We start from the raw sequence: 18820 nt of genomic DNA, 5'->3' as shown, positions 1-18820 counted from the left end.
CCCTCAAACCAGAAAACCCCTAGAGGGCGACATTTGTCACAGCACCTCCTGGGTTACTAGTTAAGCTATTCAACATGTTTTTTTCTGAATTATATTGCGGTTTCTTAAAACCGCTCCGAGCTAATTGTTGTTTTATAAGGTTTGGTCAGCTAACGTACTCTGGCAAATGATAACAGGCAAACGCTGAAGAAGTGATATAAAGTAAAGTTAAGGCTACTATATACAGTAAGTTGTAGTGTGTATATGATGGAATGGCATTTTGTTGGAAGATTACACAACCTCATTACATGAGTCATTTAATTATGTACATTATTACACACTGCACAACACCGTATTGAATAATTCGGTGGTATAAGGTAAACAAAGTTAACCTATTAGTGTCAAATATGTTTTAAAAGATTCATCTCAGTTTAAAGAAAGTATGTGAAAAGAAAGTCTGATGGATCTATGGCACACTGTGTTGATTCTTCTGCAAGAATAAAAAAATATGAATTTCTCCACTGTAGGTAGGATCAAACCATGAAATAAACATCAGACCCTCCCTCTTTGTCAGTGACCATGGCTACCCTGCAGGTGTCGCTGCCAGCACCCTGCTAAAGCCCCATGCCTGTCTGACAGCAGCAACAAAACGTGGGTGTCTGCTTGACACCCAAGGGCCCTGTGACAAGAGCAGAGGGAAGAAGACGAGACGTAGAGAAGGAAACCAGAGAGTAACTCTGCGACAGCTATGGACCTGCGGTCTGAGCTTCTTAAGTCCATCTGGTACGGTTTCACAGCTCTGGACCTGGAGAAGAGTGGTAAGGTGTCCAAGTCTCAGTTAAAGGTGAGTGAAGGGTTTTCTACATAACTTTAAAAGGACTTTTTGTTGTCTGAATTTACTCACGTCTTCAGTCTGCTGCATCATTTCCTATCACAGTTCATATTACATCACGTGGACTCACCCTGAGGAAGATTTGAATTTCTCAGCAAATTAAGCATCAGAAATTATTTTGTTGTTTGGCCCTGGAGATATTTGGTTCTGTGTTTTTAGGAGGGTGTATACAGTATTAAATTTATTGTCATCCTCAATATTTCCTGTGTGAAACCCTGTTTATAAATGGCATGCTGTTTAACAAGGAACACATTTGTTCCCTTTATTTTGAGTGAAATGCTTTCACTGCTGAAAGAGCGCACAATATGCACCTCTGTCCCCAAGAGCACGAGAGTAACAGTTTGCTCTCAGTCTGTAAATGAATGGGCGCCCTCATCACCAAGCTGTGCTTGCACTGGGTCTCCATGTACCAGCTTGTAGTGCAAAGGGCTCTCTGACACTGGACCTGAGCAGAGAACAGCCTGCTGAATAGAGTATCTTCACCCCATGAGCTTGTGCACGTCTAACAGACATTGTTACAGTTAGAGAGAGGACAAAATTGAAACATGTTGGCGATTGTTGTCTCTGGCACAGAGCTTCAATGAGGCCACTGTATTTCTGTTGATCTCATCATTATGTCACTTGGTCTTGCTGTAGATCAGACTCTATTTCCAGCCACCTCCATGTTCTTGAGAGTGATGCCTGCCCCTCCAAGCTTACAATGAGCCGCCAGCCTCATGACTGGGCTTATCCCCTCCATGCATGCAGCCTGTGTACAAGCACTGTGATCTTAAGAGGCACTCAGAAGCAAGCAGTTTGCGTGCAGTGGCCTCAAAACTAACAGATGTCATAGAGCAGTGGAGTCTAGAGACAGGATGTGGTTATGGCTCAACACACAGAGACTGGTTGTCTGATAACATGCAACAGATATCATTGGGGGTTGCACACCTCCAGTTAAAGAGAAATTTAAAGTAGTAACAGTAAACGAATGTCTTTATTGAGTAAAGCCTTGAAACAATAGAACAATGGTTATTCAAGTTAGTGCTGTTACCTGTTGTGCAGTCACTCACAATGTAATCTTCTGACTTTGTAGCAGATATATGTAGGATCTACTTACTCTAACAAAAGTTCTCTTCAATCTTCTGCTTTCTATTCCAAATACTTTATTTATGTATTGTTAACAAATATTCATATATTAATTCTGGCACCAGGTTCTGTCACACAATCTGTGTACAGTGTTGTCCATCCCACATGACCCAGTGGCTCTGGAGGAGCACTTCAGGGATGATGATGATGGTCCAGTTTCCAGTCAAGGCTATATGCCTTACCTTAACAAGTACATTCTGGATAAGGTGATTAAAAAAATCTCTTATTTTTTAATTAAATGATTTCACAATGCTTTCTAGTGATATCTTTTGTTCAATCCCTACACTTTGTTATTGTAGGTTGTTGATGGCTCTTTTGTAAAGGAAGACGTGGATGAGCTCTGTTGGACTCTCACAGCTAAAAAAAACTACCAGACAGACAAAACTAGTAACACGGTTCTGCCAGAGAAGGATGCTTTTCGTCTTTGGTGCCTTTTTAATTTTCTGTCTGAAGACAAATACCCTTTGGTTATGGTCCCCGATGAGGTGAGTGCAACTACAAAATTTAGGAAATACAGATATTTTCTTATTTCACTGTCTTTACACAGTGGATGTCTCAAAAATGTGTTTTACTTTCATAATATGGCATTTCTTGCTGACCTAAGCATAACTAGAAACAAACAATTTTTTTTCTGCTCTTGGGAACGAAATGTACCTGTCTTGAGGTTACAGTAGCTGTTATGGGTGACAGAGACACTTGTTTCTAAATTTAACCAAATGGATATCTCAGGTTGTTGAGCTCTGTTTTTGGGTTACATTTGGAGACTGTAGTTAGTAATCTGTGACCTCAAAACTGTGTTGGATCTTGTACAATTGCTAAATACACCCTGGCTGAAACCTCATTTCTTGCCATCATGGAACACGGTGTTTTTTTCATGCAGCAGTGTGGGCTTGTTTCTCACTTGCAAAGTCTCGTTTTGGTTTCCTGTTGTGTGTGTGTGTGTGTGTGTGTGTGTGTGTGTGTGTGTGTGTGTGTGTGTGTGTGTGTGTGTGTGTGTGTGTGTGTGTTTTGTATGGCAGCTGCCAAGAGAGAAGCTTGAATTTCGAGGGCAAGGAGTTTTTTTTTAAGTACATTTAAGAAAGAGGTTCGCCAGCTAAATTTTGGTACAACATTCACAAACCAACACATTCATGTACTTACAGTGCAGTAAATAATGTTTAAAACCTGAAATATATTTTTATCAAGAGTCACCTCGACACAACTAGGCTGAACTGCTCTAATCTGCCTGCTAAAAATTCAGTGTGCCTCACTCCCCAAAGAAACTTTTGAGGGAGGCTTTGTAAAATAATTAAAATGTATATAAAAAAATAGAAAAACACACCAGAAAGACACTTGTTAACAACATTAAAAAATTTGATGCTGAATCTTGAGGTGTTTGTTTTACTTTCCTTTCAGGTGGAGTATCTCCTTAAGAAGATATGCATGGCTATGAGCATGGAGTTCAACAGCGGGGAATTAGAGGACTTCTTTTCCCAAGATTCAGTGCAGCAGAGCGGCATCACTGTGTGGGTTTTTCTAGGGATGATGAACTCAGGAAAGCTCACCAGAGGAATGGATAAAGGCAGCATCAGTATGGCTATAGAGGAGGTTTACAGAGAGATAGTTGGTGATGTCCTCAAAGAGGTAGGGCATGTCAGACAGCAGAGGAATATGTTTCGCTTCCTGGCTTGCTTTGCATTGTGTTGGCAACAGTATACTGCATGTGTGTGTTGGTTTGGGTTGCTGCAGGGTTATCTGTGGAAGAAAGGTCAGCTGAGGAGAAACTGGAAGGAACGCTGGTTCACTTTAAGGCCCAGCAACTTGTCCTACTACACAGGGGAGGACCGTAAAGACTGCCAGGGCAACATAGCGCTGGATGGAAACTGCTGTGTGGAAGTAAGCAAGCAGGGACGATCATCTTTCAAAGCTAAACATTGTTAAAACAGGAATGAACCGTGGCTATTGATACCAGTTTATCCTTTGATAGTTTGTTCAGAGAAGTAAAACACTCTGCTCATTTGCTTTCTTTTGTACATTTCACACAAACGTATCACTTACATCAGCCTTTCACAGTCAGGGGGTGGGGACTCCCCCAAGGTGTTTCAAGATGAAGCTGGGAGAGTTTCATATTGGTTGATGGATACGTAATTATCACAGCTTTTTTGAATTTTCTTTTGCATACCTCTTTATCACTGGAGCTCTTGCCAGGACTTAAAATAACGGTGTAAGAAAAACCTCAGTTTAAAAGAAAGAAAGCCCAACACCTGGAGACATTTGAGTAGGGATGGCTACTGAATTAGGTCGGGTATCGATTCATGTAAAATCAAAAGGTACCATGTTTAGGTACCCAAATGCATCCTTGTGACTGTGAGGGAGTGGAAGAGTAGGCGATTTTCCATGCTGGACATGAACACAGCATTTCAAGGTTATATATTGAAGAATAAATGTGGTAAATTGTAAAAAAATATATTTTATTATTTTGCCTCAAACTTTGTAAATAGTCAAAGTTAAGGATGTTCAGTCAAAGGGGCTCTGTGCCATCCCTCTGGACATGCTTCTGAGTAGCAGCTCATGTAGGCTCCAGTCTCTAGCTTTGAGTTAAGATAAGAAGTGGGAAAAAAGAACCTTAATTATGTAAATTAATCCTTTTCTCTATCCATGCTGACAGTTTCTTCTATAGTGTTGTATTAGCCTTTTTATTTTATTTTTTACTAGATTTCAAGCAGCTCTCTTTGCAGCCACACAAGGCTTTATACAAGCTTTCATGTGTTACACCAGTTCCCCTTAAACATGCTGATGTAGGTCTTAAATCCCCCTATCCCCTAGATTGCACTTTTAAGTCAGAATTAGTCAGTGTCAAAATGTGACGTGATTCATTGGCTGCAGGTCCAAGCTGGACATTTTAGTTGTTTCTTCCTTTATAGAAAATCCAGTATCATTCATTGTTGCTTTTTTGTCTGTTTAGATTCAGATTAAAGCTGAAAAAAAAAATGACCACAACTGTTCACATTCCCAGGGTAGCCTCATATGTGTGTGCCATAATCCAAAAAGTTCGGGAGCCACTAAGTTTATTAAAGTTCCATGATTAGTTTTTCCTTGTTTCCCCATAAGATTTCCCCATAAATCTCCCAAAGCTCAACTGAGCTGAACTCCAGATAAGCCGGCCAGCCTCTCTCATGAGTCAGGCCTTTGCTGCAAGCTCCAACAGATCTTACCTGGTTTGTTCTGGGGGCTTTGACACAGTCTGAAAGTCAATTATTAGCCCATCAATGCCACATGCAGTAATGACAAACAAGATCCTTTAAAAAAAAACTGTTATTTTTCATCAGGGGCACTTTACACTCTGCTATGTTAATACACAGGAAAAACAAGCCATCATTCTAAAATCATGCTTCATTATAGGAAGTAGACGATGAGCAAATATTGTTTGGTCGTACAAAATGGATCATAAACGCCCTTTTTCCAGTGAGTTCAACATTTTTTCCTCATCACTTCTCTGTTTTTAAGAAATAGTCAAAACAGATTTAAAAAGAAAAAACATTGTTTGAGGAAAGGATATTTGTGATGAAATTAGTCTTTCCTGTATTTTTTGACCAGGTGCTGCCAGATCGGGATGGAAAAAGATGCATGTTTTGTCTGAAAACCCTCTCCAAGACTTATGAGATGAGCGCCTCAGACACCAAGCAGAGACAGGAGTGGACAGCAGGTCAGAGCAGACTAACTTTTACTAATTCTGATCACTGATGAGTCCCGTCATTACCATCACCCTTCACCACTGTCCTCTGTGCAGCCATTCAAACAGCCATCAGGCTGCACGTGGAGGGCAAAACATCCCTCCACAAAGATTTGAAGTTGAAACGACGTGAACAGCGAGAGCAGAGGGAGAAGAGGCGGCAGGCCAAGGAGGAGGAGCTGCAGAGGCTGCGGGCTCTGCAGGAGGAACGGGAACGTAAGCTAGCAGAGTTGGACCTCCTGAAGGAGGCGCAAAAACAGGCTCAGGCTCTGCTGGAGCAAGATGAGCAGAGGAGGCGGCAGCAGCATGAACAGCTCCAGAAAGCTTTGGAGATCCAGCTCCGAGAGGCTGAGGAGGTGAGTGTGCAGGTGGAGAAGATGAATGAAACTGTTTTATTTCAAAGGCACATCGATTTAACTGTTAACTCTGTTGTGACATAAGGCACGGGTCAGCATGCAGGCTGAGATGGCTCTGAAAGAGGAGGAAGCAGAGAAACAAAGGAAGAGGATCCAGGAACTTGAGGAGATGCAGAAGCGTTTGGAGGAAGCGTTGCAGCAGGAGATCAAGGCCAGGCTGGATGAAGAGGCTTTCCGCTACGCTCAAGCAGGGTAGGGTATTTAATACTGCCTTAAATCTCTCTTATTAACTCTCACCTAGACACACTCTCTCAGTATGATAAGAAGTCATTTGTTTGGGTTATGAGCCTGAAAACAATCATCTGCTGACTGTGAGAGGGGATAAATCTTTGTGAGCAGGCAGAACGACTTCATGTTGCATTATGTTCCTGAGGAAGTTGAGCTGCAAACAAAGGAAGTTGTTAAATGCTGCCATCAGTCACTTCTTTTGTGTTGCTGTTTCTGGGTTTAGGTTAATTTGTCTAAGTTTAAATTTCCGATGACTTTATCACATAAATCTGTAAAGAATAAAAAAATAAAAAAAAAACTACAGATTTCTGACACATGCCTGAAATGGTTAAATAACATTTTGTTTTCTTCTTTATTCTTTCATTTTCCTGATTTCTTTCTTGTTCAGGTTACTTGCCGAGGAGGAGGAGAAAATGAAGGCCCTGATGTCCCTGCAGGAGGAACAGGAGGAGTACATCCTGAAGACGCAGAGAGAGAAGCAGGAGCTGAAACAGGAAATGGAGAACAAGTCGCGGGCCCTGGACGAGGCGCAGAGGCAGCTGGAGGAGGTCCGAGCCAACCGGCACAGGGTGGACCAGGATGTTGTGGTAAAAACAGATACAAGTTTCTCTTATTTCACATTAAAAGATAAAAAAAAAACTAAAACCAAACAAATAATAATTTAACTGAGACTGTGGCTTTTAAATTCAGACAGACAGAACAACATATTAGAGTATACAGTATAGAGCAGCCTTTAAGGACAAAAACAGACAACTGTTGTGGTCTTTCCCTCAAAACGGTTCAATGAACTCAAAGTCCAAACAGATGTTCTGGTCAATAGAGTCAAACTGATTGTCCTGGGCTTGTGATCTATTTTCAGTTTACTGAGGCATTTATCCTTAAATGACTTCTTTTTTTTAAGTTTGTTTATAATATGTATAGCTGATAATGTTACAAGGTAAAAGTGCTAGTTTTATATCTATTCTCCTTACTTCAGCCAGTGCCCCTTCAATAACTGCCAAGACGTTTCTTCTTTAAAAAACAAGAACTTTGTTACATCATACAGATTCCTTATGTTGAGTGTGCTGTAGCTGCAGTTTGGGGTACTGCCAGCAGCAGATTTTTTTTATTATTGTTAGCAGACAAAGATGTGTTTTGATAAGTTGCATAATTTTTTATTATCAGGCTGCACAGAGGAAACTTCGCCAGGCAAGCACCAACGTCAAACACTGGAACGTACAGATGAATAGGCTGATGCGACCAATTGGACCAGGAGGTATGAGCTGCCTCTGCAGTGTGATGAATTATTTAAAATGACAAATGTGGAGCCAGCTGAGGTTCTGCAAAATATTTGTCCATAGGGGATGTTGGACACTGTGATTTAGAAAAGAAAACAATATTATTTAAATGACAGGGCCTGAATTTCATTACCTGCTCACTGAGACTCTTCCTGTCCATTCCTTCTGTCTGTCACAGGTATTTTACTTGACTTAATATTCATATAGAAGAGCCAGCTGTAGTTATTATAAAAATGTTTTTTTTTCCTGGTACAGACAAGTTTTCTTCACAAAAAGCAGAGCACTGATGATGACGACATAAGAGCTATTTAGCCCTGGCCAGCAGCTAGCCTGATAGCCTAGCCACCACAGCCAGTCAGACTAATTCAAAGCAGACAGGACCTGATCCCACATCACAGACACATTTGCCTTGAGGAAATACTTTGAATAGCCAGCCTGATTCTGTCAACAAAAAGTAAGCAGTTTTCTCACAGGCACATTTATGACTGTCGATGGCTGCAAGTAATGGTATAACAGTGTGATGTGGAATCACATTTTATCTGCTGTTAAATACTCCCATCACATCAGCATGTGAAAACTAGATTTTATAACACGTGTGCATTTTGTTATTTACTTCACTTTGTTGTGATCATACTGTCAACAAAGACAAAATATGTGCAGCGTCACAATGGTGGTATACAGCAAGGGGGTCTGGCACATGCTGTTGGCCCAGTGACATACTGTTGGTCAGGCCACAAGCCACTGAACTCAACTAAGCATTGGCCACTTTTTAACGTCACTTAGTTTCATTTTCATTTTTATTTTCTAAAGCTTCGAATAGCATTGCATAAAAGGAAGGCACTGGACTTCAATGAAAAATTTGTAAACACATCTTTAAAATTCTTTTAATGATTTGTTGACCTCGGCAAAGTGAGAGAAATTTGTTTCAATAGCTTCTGCAAATTAAAAGTATACACAAAAGGGCTAAAACTGCATTGCCTGACCTAACGAAGGATCTGCTTGATAAACAAGCATTAAACCCTTGATAACTAATGGAAGAATGATTGTGTTGCACAGTGGGATTGGAATTTAAAGGTGCTTTATTAAGTGGTTTTGTTGTGTGATACTGTTTTTTTTCAAGATCAGAGTTTGTTTTTTTGAAAACATAGATAATCGCTAATTTGGATAGCCCGTCTGAAAATATATGTGATATTTTGATATTGATCTTTCACTACGTTTCTCTCTATACTAGCATCCTTTCCGACAAACTTTTCTACCGCTGACCTGCATCAGTTTATCTTTCTCCCAGGAAGTCTCATTACATTTTTCTGAAGTGCTTTGTTCTGTTTTTGCTTGTAGAAAAAAGACCGTCACTGGGAAGCTCTTTTTCGGCCATCCAGATTCCGTCCCAGAGGGATCCTGGGCTGCGTCTCAGGAGGAGATCAGGATCAGAGAATCAGGACGAGGAGAGCAAAGAAAACGTTGACAACAGGGCCGTGTGTGATTCAGAGAAACGTCACTCCCATGCCTCAAATGGGGACATGGATATCCCTTAAAAAATCAGAACCAGTGGGCTGCAGGAGTTTCACTGAGGGTGCAAGAAATGACTATACAAAATACACTTTAAACCAAACTTTACAGTGCTGCCATTTCTACTGATGTTGAATTTACTGACCTTGTTTCACAAAAGATTAAGATATTTTATTGGACAGCTGCGTTAAAAAATCAACTGCTTAACTACAGTAATCTCTAACTGTAACCTGGGCTAGTCCTAAAGAAAGTACCTAAAAAAATACCTCGGTGCAAATAAAATGAGCTGTAAGCAAGATCCTGAAAGGAGGTTGGCATGTTTTAAGGCTAAAGTTACATTTATAACAATGGAGCTTGTTTGTTTTGTAATACTGAAACATAACACAGTTTCATTTTGTAATGGTAGTTTTGGTAGTTTTGGAGGATTGAGTGTAGGCTGACCCTTTGAAGTAAAAAGTTGGATCAGTATTAAAGTTTACCACAAATGTAAGAATATGACTTCTGATAAACAGGAAAGAGAGAGAAGACAGACACATCATACTTCCTGTTTCTTCTGTTACTTATATCTGTAAATAAAAGAGCGAAGTAAAGCATTGATCTGGTTGTATTTTCTATTTTTGATGACTTGCAGTACTCAGAGAAATAAATTTCATTTTGAGTGAACTAATGATTCAAACTTCTCATGGCACAGCGCAACAATACAGTGCTAAAAAAAATCACACTGTATTCAAGTAATAGTGCCCAACTAAAAGTTTTGTTGATATATGTCACACAGTGGTGGAACAGGGTGAAGTTCACATTGCTGTCTTTGTAAAAGTACCCATCCACTTTGGTTTGAATTTGAGCTTGATGCCTCATCGGCTCAGTTTCGAAATGTGTCATCACTGACTGGTTTGATAGCACTGTCAGGAAATGAAGGCTCATATGAGTAAACAGAGACATCCACAGACAAACTGTGCAAACTACATTAAAACCTCAGTAATCTAGTTGTTTTGAAAGTCTTGATTTGTCCTGCGTTATTTTTAGGTCAATCCTTGGCTGGAACAAATATTTTTGTATAGTATTCTATAATCTGTGAAAAAAAAATCACAAAAATTAAAAAATAAATAAATAAAACATCTTATTCCACAATTACAGCTTGCAATTTAACTCTAATAACTCTGGTCAAATGAATTCTTTTTGATTTAAAGTACAAATTTAGCTTGGGGGTTTCACTGCATGTTGACCCTCCATGTTTGTAAATCAAGAGATACGATAAAAGCTTTTAACGTTAAATCATTAAAAATGCAGAATAAATTTATGATACGGTAACCCACAAAAGTATTAAGAGTCTAGAATGCTGTTTACAGGACTCAACCCCTGTGTGCGTGTGTGTGTGTGTGTGTGTGTGTATGTGTGTGTGTGTGTGTCCTGGCATGTGACGATGGAGGAGGAGGAGGAGGAGGAGAGTTGGGGTTAGAGGGAAGGGGGTGAAGCAAAGCAAAGCAAAGCAAAGCTACGAGCAACAAGGAGAAAGTCGGTGAAGGATTATCAGACAGCTATGCTTACTTGCATGTGATACAGCAACAGAAAAACTGTCTTTCTCTTATCACGACTTCGGTGATTTGTCGGCTTGATTTCTACAACACGAAGGCCTGAATCAGTCTAAAGTTTATGTTAGCAGTCTGACGTTAGCTCCTGCTGCTAGCTCACTCCTGTGGGCGACTTCAGACAACTTGTCAACAGCCGCTCGATCCGGGGACCAGAATCAGGACTGTGCTCGTCGCTTGTTTGCGTTGACTGTCGGTAGTTGACCACAGCGAAAAGTCTCCTGATCCAGCAGCTGCATTGAGAGAGGTAAGCTAACTTGGCAGGCGAGCTAACGTTATTTAAGGGCACACACGGGAATGTGGGTCAGCAGCAGCAGCAGCTCCACGCTAACAGCTAGTAGTAGTTCAGTCAACACTCAAGGTTAGGTGCTGCTAGCTAACTTAGCTAGTTAGCTAGCAGTGCTGACACTTCGACGGCTGGGGCTCCTCAGTTTTATTCTTGATCATGTTTCAGTTAACAAAGACAAAAACGTTTAAGGTAAACACGGTTTAACATGACTGAGTTTTCGCGTGTCGAAAATGCTTTTATCTAATTACCGTCCTACCAGTGACTCATACTATTCTGTTTTATTAGCAGATATTTCCGAGAAACCAGTGTGACAGGTTGACTGGTGGACAAGTCCTAACAATCCTAATGAGAGAAGCTCTCTCTTAAAACCTTGTCAAACAAAGTTTTTCCTCTTTGCCCCGCTTTGGGTGATCATGTGATGGTAGGACTCATGTTGAAAAAACATTATTGAACGTCTGAGGGATGAAACTGTTAGTGAAAGCGCAGCTACATACATGAACGGATTAATCCACTAGGGGGCCGCGGGGCAAGTATGTAACCCCCCACCCCCAAAGCCCTTTCCCTCTACTGCCTGCACCAGCGATCAACACAGCTCACTGTGTACATAGTGCATGAACCGTGTTCCCTCAACGCACCCACCAAGTACACTGTGCACCCTAGCATGAAACTCAGACAAACAATAATACAGATGTCTCCCAGCTCCAGAAGAGACAAAGTTGACTGTTTTCAAGATAGGAGAGAACAGACTGAAATGTTCAGTGTAAACTGAGACCACAAACTACAGTTGCCATACAAATCCTTAGTTGCAGGTGCTCAGCGTTTATTGAAATCTTGTGATTTTTAAGGCCCAATCTTTCACCTCATTGGAGAGTTTTCCTGTGACAGTCAGGGATGAAAGATGTCAACATGTTTACCAGATTGAGCCATTCTGTGTGTGTTCCCCCATTCAACCAGCTGATGTAACCACAAATAAATATTTGAGACTTGTTCTGTTTACATATTTTCTCGATTGAGAATGTCATATTTTTTTACGATGTATCTTTTTTCATTTGCACTCCATATGAGAGAAAATTTTATGCCCATCACTCATGTTAGCATGGTGTTGCAAGTCTATTTTAATGCTCAACTACAGGCACTCATGATTCCTAATGGTCTGGGGCCCCTGCTTGTCTTTCTACTTGCCTTGCGTGTAATCCAGGCATGCCTGCATGGCGTGCCTATATCATGTCATAAGCCTATTACTATCAAGGACATACCCTGGCTGCTGAAAACAAAACCAATAGTATAGGGTTAACTCTGGAGAGGACATCTATAAGAGTAGTGTCAGATTGTTGAATGCATTCAGTTAAATTGATATGCTAAGAACAAATTTTAAGAAATAATTGATGTTTTTTTTTTGCAAACATAATCAAATGGAAAATTAGGGAAGTGTTTGGTGCGAGAACATCTTAAAAAGCTACGGTAGCTTTGCAGTGAGTTTGACTGGTGGCAGGTTACTGTAAATGAACTGTGAATCACTGGCGTGCTGAATTCAAGAGGAAAGTAGATGTGCAAATGTTTTAGGCTAGATGACAGTTACTTGGTGGTAATTACTGCTCTAAATGAAATCCAAAAATTCATACACATAGTTTCTGTAATGTTGCCTTTAAAAAATAAAAAATAAACAAAGTGTTTCATTCTTCAACAGTGGAGTTATGATGGCAACGTGACAGGAGGGGGGTCGCTGAGTCAGCTTCAACAGCAGCCATGGAAGGGTTTCAGCAAACTGCAACAGAGAAGAATGACCGAGTGAACGGCTACTCTGAACCTAAATCCCCCCAGGACGCGGCTGATGTCAGGTGGACGCCACCCGAGGGAGAGTCTGGAGGCTCAGACAGCTGTGGGGGGACGAGTGTGTCAGAGCTCACAGACCTTCAGGAGTTGAAGAGCAGGGAAAGTGAAGATGAGGAGGGCAAGGAAGAGGCAGACATAGTGCCTGCCTCTAAAGGTCTGAAAGAGGATAAGAAGAAAAGAGGGAAAGAAACGCCGGATCAGGATGAGAACAACCACAGCAAGCAGAACAGCAGTGCCACATCCAGCTACACGGGTAGGACTTTTTTTTTTTTTAAGTCCCATTTCCACAACCTGAAGAGAAATAGCTGATGATAGATTTGTTTTGATTTTCATTTATTTTGTTTGTAGATTTATCCCACACCTCCTCACCCTCACTGTCCGAACAGCTGCGTCTTGGCCGTGAAGACAGTACAGGGGCTGGGATAAGTGTGGAATGTAAGGTCTGTGGAGACAAGGCCTCTGGTTTCCACTATGGTGTGCATGCCTGTGAGGGTTGCAAGGTAACTCATTGTTTAAATAAGACAGGAAAGCTCATTTAGATTACAAAGTTCAATAAAAGCAGGTCTGTGCTGTCCAAGTTGCTGAACAAGTTGTTTTGTTTCTTTTTTCAGGGCTTTTTTCGACGGACTGTACGGATGAAACTCGAATATGATCGCTGTGAGCGGTCCTGCAAGATTCAGAAGAAGAATCGAAACAAGTGCCAATATTGTCGCTTCCAGAAGTGCCTGTCTTTGGGAATGTCCCATGATGGTGAGATTAAAATATGATGAAATGATTTTGGCCAATTCTTCAATAATAATTTTGAAGTGTATACATTTCTAACCTGAACATGCTCAGAAAACAAGATAAAACCCAACTATAATACTGATGAGGTGAGTTATTGCTTACATATCCACTCAAAATAAGCTTTGTCTGTGTGTTTGCACGTGTGTGTTTACCCAGCGATTCGATATGGACGAATGCCTGAGGCGGAGAGGAAGAAACTGGTTGCAGGTCTCCTAGCAGAAGAACTGAACAATGGCAAACCAGGTGGTTCAGACCTAAAGACCTTAGCTAAACAGGTCAACACAGCCTACTTGAAGAACCTCAGTATGACCAAGAAGAGGGCCCGCAGTATCCTGACGGGAAAAACCAGCAGCACCTCAGTAAGATCTGGTTTTAGAAATAACTTTAAAATGAAGGAGTTTTAACTGCAACTGTCTCTGATTAAAAGACTAACCTGAGAACAGGTGAAAGGACCTACTTTTAATTTATAGCGAGTTATTATGTTCATACCTTACCTTCCAAAAATGTCACACAAAGTAGACTGGAGTTGCAATACTTAAAGTAACTTGGTAACATGAGAAAAATGATTCTGTCCTCCTTTCAGCCGTTTGTGATCTACGATGTGGACACACTCTGGAAGGCAGAAAGTGGTTTGGTATGGAGCCAGTTAGTCCCAGGTGCACCTCTAACCAAGGAGATCGGGGTCCATGTGTTCTACCGCTGCCAGTGTACTACGGTGGAGACTGTGCGAGAGCTCACAGAGTTTGCCAAGTGCATTCCAGGGTTTGTGGACCTCTTCCTCAATGATCAGGTGAGTCTCCTGCCTGCTCATTGTGTTTCACTACAAGCTCAATCATTACTTAATGAATTGTTTCCTTTTGGCTCTCTGCAGGTGACTCTACTGAAGTATGGCGTCCATGAGGCTATTTTTGCCATGCTGCCCTCCCTTATGAACAAAGACGGGTTGCTGGTGGCCAACGGTAAAGGCTTTGTGACCAGGGAGTTCCTGCGCAGTTTAAGAAAACCTTTCAGTGAGATCATGGAGCCCAAGTTTGAGTTTGCTGTTAAGTTCAATGCTCTAGAGTTGGATGACAGCGACCTGGCCCTGTTTGTCGCTGCCATTATCCTCTGTGGAGGTGAGACTGAAAACTTTTTTACTAAAAGAATAGGTTTGTCACATTCATTTTTTTTTTTTGTAAATAGGTCAACTTGTCTCCAAAAGTTTTACTACAAGAAGCACTACATCCAGTTTTCTTATAGGGTGGCATAACAATATTTTAAATGAGGTAAGCCATGTTGAAAACACTCAGACCAAAATTTGATTGACAGATAGAGCACTGAAGGCATCTTCACGTGTTTTCATAAAGCATAAATACTGACATTCGGCAAACCCAAGCAGTTTATGCTGAGAGATGATATATTAATTATTTTGACTGAAACAGTAGCCACGTTTACATGGACCCAAATATTCCGCTTGCATTCGGTTTGTTTGCTCAAACGGAAATAGTTTAACCTTTGTATACACCTCATTCCGAAAGAAAAGCACCAATCCAAAAGGACATTTAATCAGTTTCACAGGGGTGGAATATTCCTTTCCCCAAACCCATTGAGGTATCATGTATCCACTCAAACAGAAAGTTGTCAGGGTGCGTTCTTTCAGGGCATGCTCAGATATGACGTACACGCAACTAGAGACGTTCCTCACCTTTAAAAATGGCGTCTGAAAGTTTGTTTTTGATCCAAACTTTGAAAGAAATTAACATAATTTCAAGACTGGACGGACGACAAACTCGCAATACGGACTATTGCAACACCTTAATAAACAAACTGTTGTCCTCCAGCTTTGATAAATCTCGTGATGTTAACGTTTTTCTGCGCATGTCCCATTGACTATTCTGTTTGATTACAACGGCGCATGTAGACCAGAGATTGGAATATTTCCTTTCCATATATACTATTGTTTTCGGAAAAGTCATTCGGAAAGATTCCATTCGGAAAGACGAAAAACTCCTCATGTAACAGTGCCTAATGAAAGATGATTTTATAATTATTTCTTTTAAAATGAAATTATTTTATTTTATTTTATTTTATTTTTAAAGGGACCATGTATAATATTGAACATAAATGTTACCATTTAATGCATCGTACTAGTTAGTTTTAAGTTTGTTTACATCTGCTTTCCCTAGACAGTTCACACTAAAAGTATTACAGTGTTGAACACACACAAACTTTGTTATTATTATTGGAAAGCATTAATATTAGATTTGTGGTTACAGTGTTGGGTGTCTTTTAGCACATTATTAAGTTGTGTTTTAAAGCTGCTCAGAGAATCACTGTTCTTTATGTCATCTGATAAGGCGTTCCCCTGAGTTAAGGCTTTTACTGAGAAAGCTGGTTTCCCAAAGGCAGTATGGTAACAGGGTACAGAGCAACGTCTTATCAAAGATATTCTTGTGAATGCAGTGAATCTTGGGCTGAACCATTTACAATCTCATAAATAAGGCACAAATTTGAAAAGTTGAAATTCTCAAAGCTCAAAAGATGTTTCTCCAGTAGCCTTCAGTGCATATATCGTATCAGTTTTTGTCAAGTATTTTTAGGTTTTGTTTGTACAGAGATTCAAGTGCTTTATTGACAGTTTCCCCAAGAAGTGATATGGCATGCATACAAGTTGTGGTTGCATTGACTGAGTGACAGTTTTTGTGTCAGTTTTCCAGGTTGCATTTGATGGTAACATATTTCATGAAACCAAGGTTTGAGTCCAAAACTTAGCCAAGTTTTTAAAACTTACTATTTCAATCTTCTCAGCCTGAATGACAGTCTCAGTTGTTGAGTTGTATTTTGGTTTTACTTAAGTCAAGGCTGAGACATGATCAGTCAAGCCACGCTCTAATCCTTTTCAACACAATACACATAAATCTGAAAAAGTATTGCTACTCTTTGTACGTAACATTTCATTTGATAAGGAGTGACTTCTCCTGTTGAACCCTGTTGTGTGTTTGCTCAGAGTGAAATGTGGCTCAAAGGATGTCCTTTCCTCTCTTAGATCGTCCTGGGCTAATTAACGTGAAGCAGGTGGAGCAGAGTCAGGACAACATCCTCCAGGCCCTGGACCTTCACTTACAAGCAAACCACTCTGACTCAGTCTACCTCTTCCCCAAGCTGCTTCAGAAGATGGCCGATCTCCGTCAGCTGGTTACAGAGAACGTTCACCTCGTCCAAAAGATCAAAAAGACTGAGTCAGAGACCTCACTTCACCCTCTACTACAAGAGATCTACAAAGACATGTATTAGTATTCATCAGCACGGACTGCATCAAGCAATACTGTTACAAACTGAATTGACATTTGTAATAATACACTGCATTCAGTTCAAGCACTGTTCCACATACAGTATGGGCATGGATTTTAACAAGTGCAGATGAGGCAAAGTCACGTGGTAGGGCTAAAACAATCAGCAGTCTTCTCAATGTCAGCATTACCCTCAGCACAGCAGTGTATGTGTGTGTGTGTCTGTGAATGTGTATGTGTAAGAGAGAGATGAGCATCTGGAATCATTTGCTGCAAGTCCTGGTTTCCCACAACGGTCACTTAACAGAGAGAGTGGTATGTTTTTTTGTTTTGTTTTGTTTTTTAACTGAGGCTGCTCCTGTTACATCTTAATAGCAAAGCTGACCCCAGAGCAGTGTCAAGAGAGAGCTTCTCTTCATTCACCTCGGCTCTGTGTTTCCAGTGAAGGGAAAGCATTTCATGGCCTGACACCATTGGCAGAGTTAATTTAGAAACAAGTTTAAATTTATACTGTGCAAGAGTTTCATAATGCCTTTGAAATAGAATGATTGTTTTCAGACTTTTGGTAAAGCTGATGATGCACAAATTTGTTTTTGTTTACATCATCATTATCATCATGATTATCATAATCATCATCACCATCATTATCAGTGACTGCTACTTTGCCATATGGTTTCTAGAACACAAACTGGGCTGGCTCCAGCAGTGTAGAACTCTCTCGAAGCAGCTGTCTGTGCAATACCCTTTTTTGATTTGTCAGTAAATGTGGAGATCCAAGTTACACAGGTTTTGTCTTAAAGCCATATACCTAAGCGGTAACTTAATATGGACTATGCTGCACAGATTTTGTTCCTGAAGCTGACACTATAAACACATGACCCACTGAAGTACAAGGGACCGCATGTTTTGTTTTTTCTTTTCTGTTGACATGCAGATGATCATAAACTTGCCATTTTACAGTTTTTCTTAGGTTATCTGTAATTATTTTACTAATTATTTGTAATTGTGATTATATTTGTTAGGACAAAACATGAATTATCATCTTGTTTATGTATTAAGTGTATTTGTTTCTTTTGTATTACATGCCTACCTATTTAGTTTAGGTTGTACCAAATATATCATCAAGCATACCAACATTTTTTCCCTGATAAGTAATTTTGGTTTTGCACCTTAGCAGGATAAACATTAAACCAGCATACTGTACCACAATGTCATTATCAAAAAAATGATGGAATTACCATCCAATTACTGGTATCATAAACCTTCCCTATATGTTCGTACCCTCTCTGTATGCAGTCTGAGAGGCCCAACATGTGACAGCCTTACTATACTGTAGCCAGGGTTCATCTTTCCCTCTGTTTTTCTGCTCTGTGTTGTAATTCTGTTATTTCACTGTACTCATTCTGGATGGACTTCAGTATGTCAGCACTGGTGCACACAGTCCTCTCCTCTTGTGCTCTTATTCTGTCTTGATCCCTATCTACCTCTAATGTATGACCTCTTACATTATTCCACTGTCCCATCTTATCTGACTGTTTATTTGCCTTAATTCCTGCTATTGGTGCAAATATAACATTATTGACTGAAGTGCAGTGTGCCAAGATAGCAATGAGTGTGGATGGATAAAACAAGAAAGTTCACCAAAAAGCTGTTGATGTAAGCTACCTCTATACCTGTGTAACTGATGGATGGACATTTTTATCACAGAAAATGTTACGACTTGAATTAATTGCATCCTTTTAGTCACCTGTAACCAATATGCAGATCTAGTTTAGTCACATCTCACTTATAAACTTTGTTAGAAACATTAATACTGATTTTTCTCCATTTTTTAACCATGTGGGACAAATGACACCGTACATGCCTACATATTGTCAACTCAATTTCTTGTCCAAAAAACCCCATATTCTTAAATT

The 18820-nt window shown here is 40.3% G+C and overlaps 2 protein-coding genes across 3 annotated transcripts; both read left to right on the top strand.

The window, feature by feature from the left end:
- Nucleotides 1-621: 621 nt before the first annotated feature.
- Nucleotides 622-9716, top strand: LOC141800047 (differentially expressed in FDCP 6 homolog). Of its 2 annotated transcripts, XM_074682504.1 has the most exons (12): nucleotides 622-823; nucleotides 2062-2202; nucleotides 2296-2481; nucleotides 3392-3619; nucleotides 3725-3871; nucleotides 5378-5440; nucleotides 5573-5681; nucleotides 5766-6064; nucleotides 6150-6316; nucleotides 6741-6939; nucleotides 7517-7607; nucleotides 8968-9716. In XM_074682504.1, exons 1-12 carry the CDS (start codon nucleotides 728-730, stop codon nucleotides 9162-9164), a joined length of 1923 nt encoding a protein of 640 aa, XP_074538605.1. In that variant the 5' UTR covers nucleotides 622-727; the 3' UTR covers nucleotides 9165-9716. The 2 variants fall into 2 exon arrangements, with proteins under 2 accessions (XP_074538605.1, XP_074538606.1); XM_074682505.1 differs by lacking the exon at nucleotides 5378-5440.
- An 848-nt stretch (nucleotides 9717-10564) lies between these two features.
- Nucleotides 10565-18708, top strand: ppardb (peroxisome proliferator-activated receptor delta b). Its single transcript, XM_074680695.1, has 8 exons — nucleotides 10565-10974; nucleotides 12704-13102; nucleotides 13198-13349; nucleotides 13461-13599; nucleotides 13792-13994; nucleotides 14219-14425; nucleotides 14507-14750; nucleotides 16661-18708. The coding sequence occupies exons 2-8, from the start codon at nucleotides 12763-12765 to the stop codon at nucleotides 16906-16908; spliced, it is 1533 nt and encodes a 510-aa protein (XP_074536796.1). The 5' UTR covers nucleotides 10565-10974; nucleotides 12704-12762; the 3' UTR covers nucleotides 16909-18708.
- Nucleotides 18709-18820: the final 112 nt, after the last annotated feature.

The sequence above is a fragment of the Halichoeres trimaculatus genome, unplaced genomic scaffold (genome assembly GCF_033239565.1).
Source record: "Halichoeres trimaculatus isolate MK-OKI-2021-1 unplaced genomic scaffold, fHalTri1.1 fHalTri1_scaffold_11, whole genome shotgun sequence".
NCBI classification, from domain to species: domain Eukaryota; kingdom Metazoa; phylum Chordata; class Actinopteri; order Labriformes; family Labridae; genus Halichoeres; species Halichoeres trimaculatus.
This window is presented reverse-complemented; position numbering and strand designations above follow the sequence as displayed.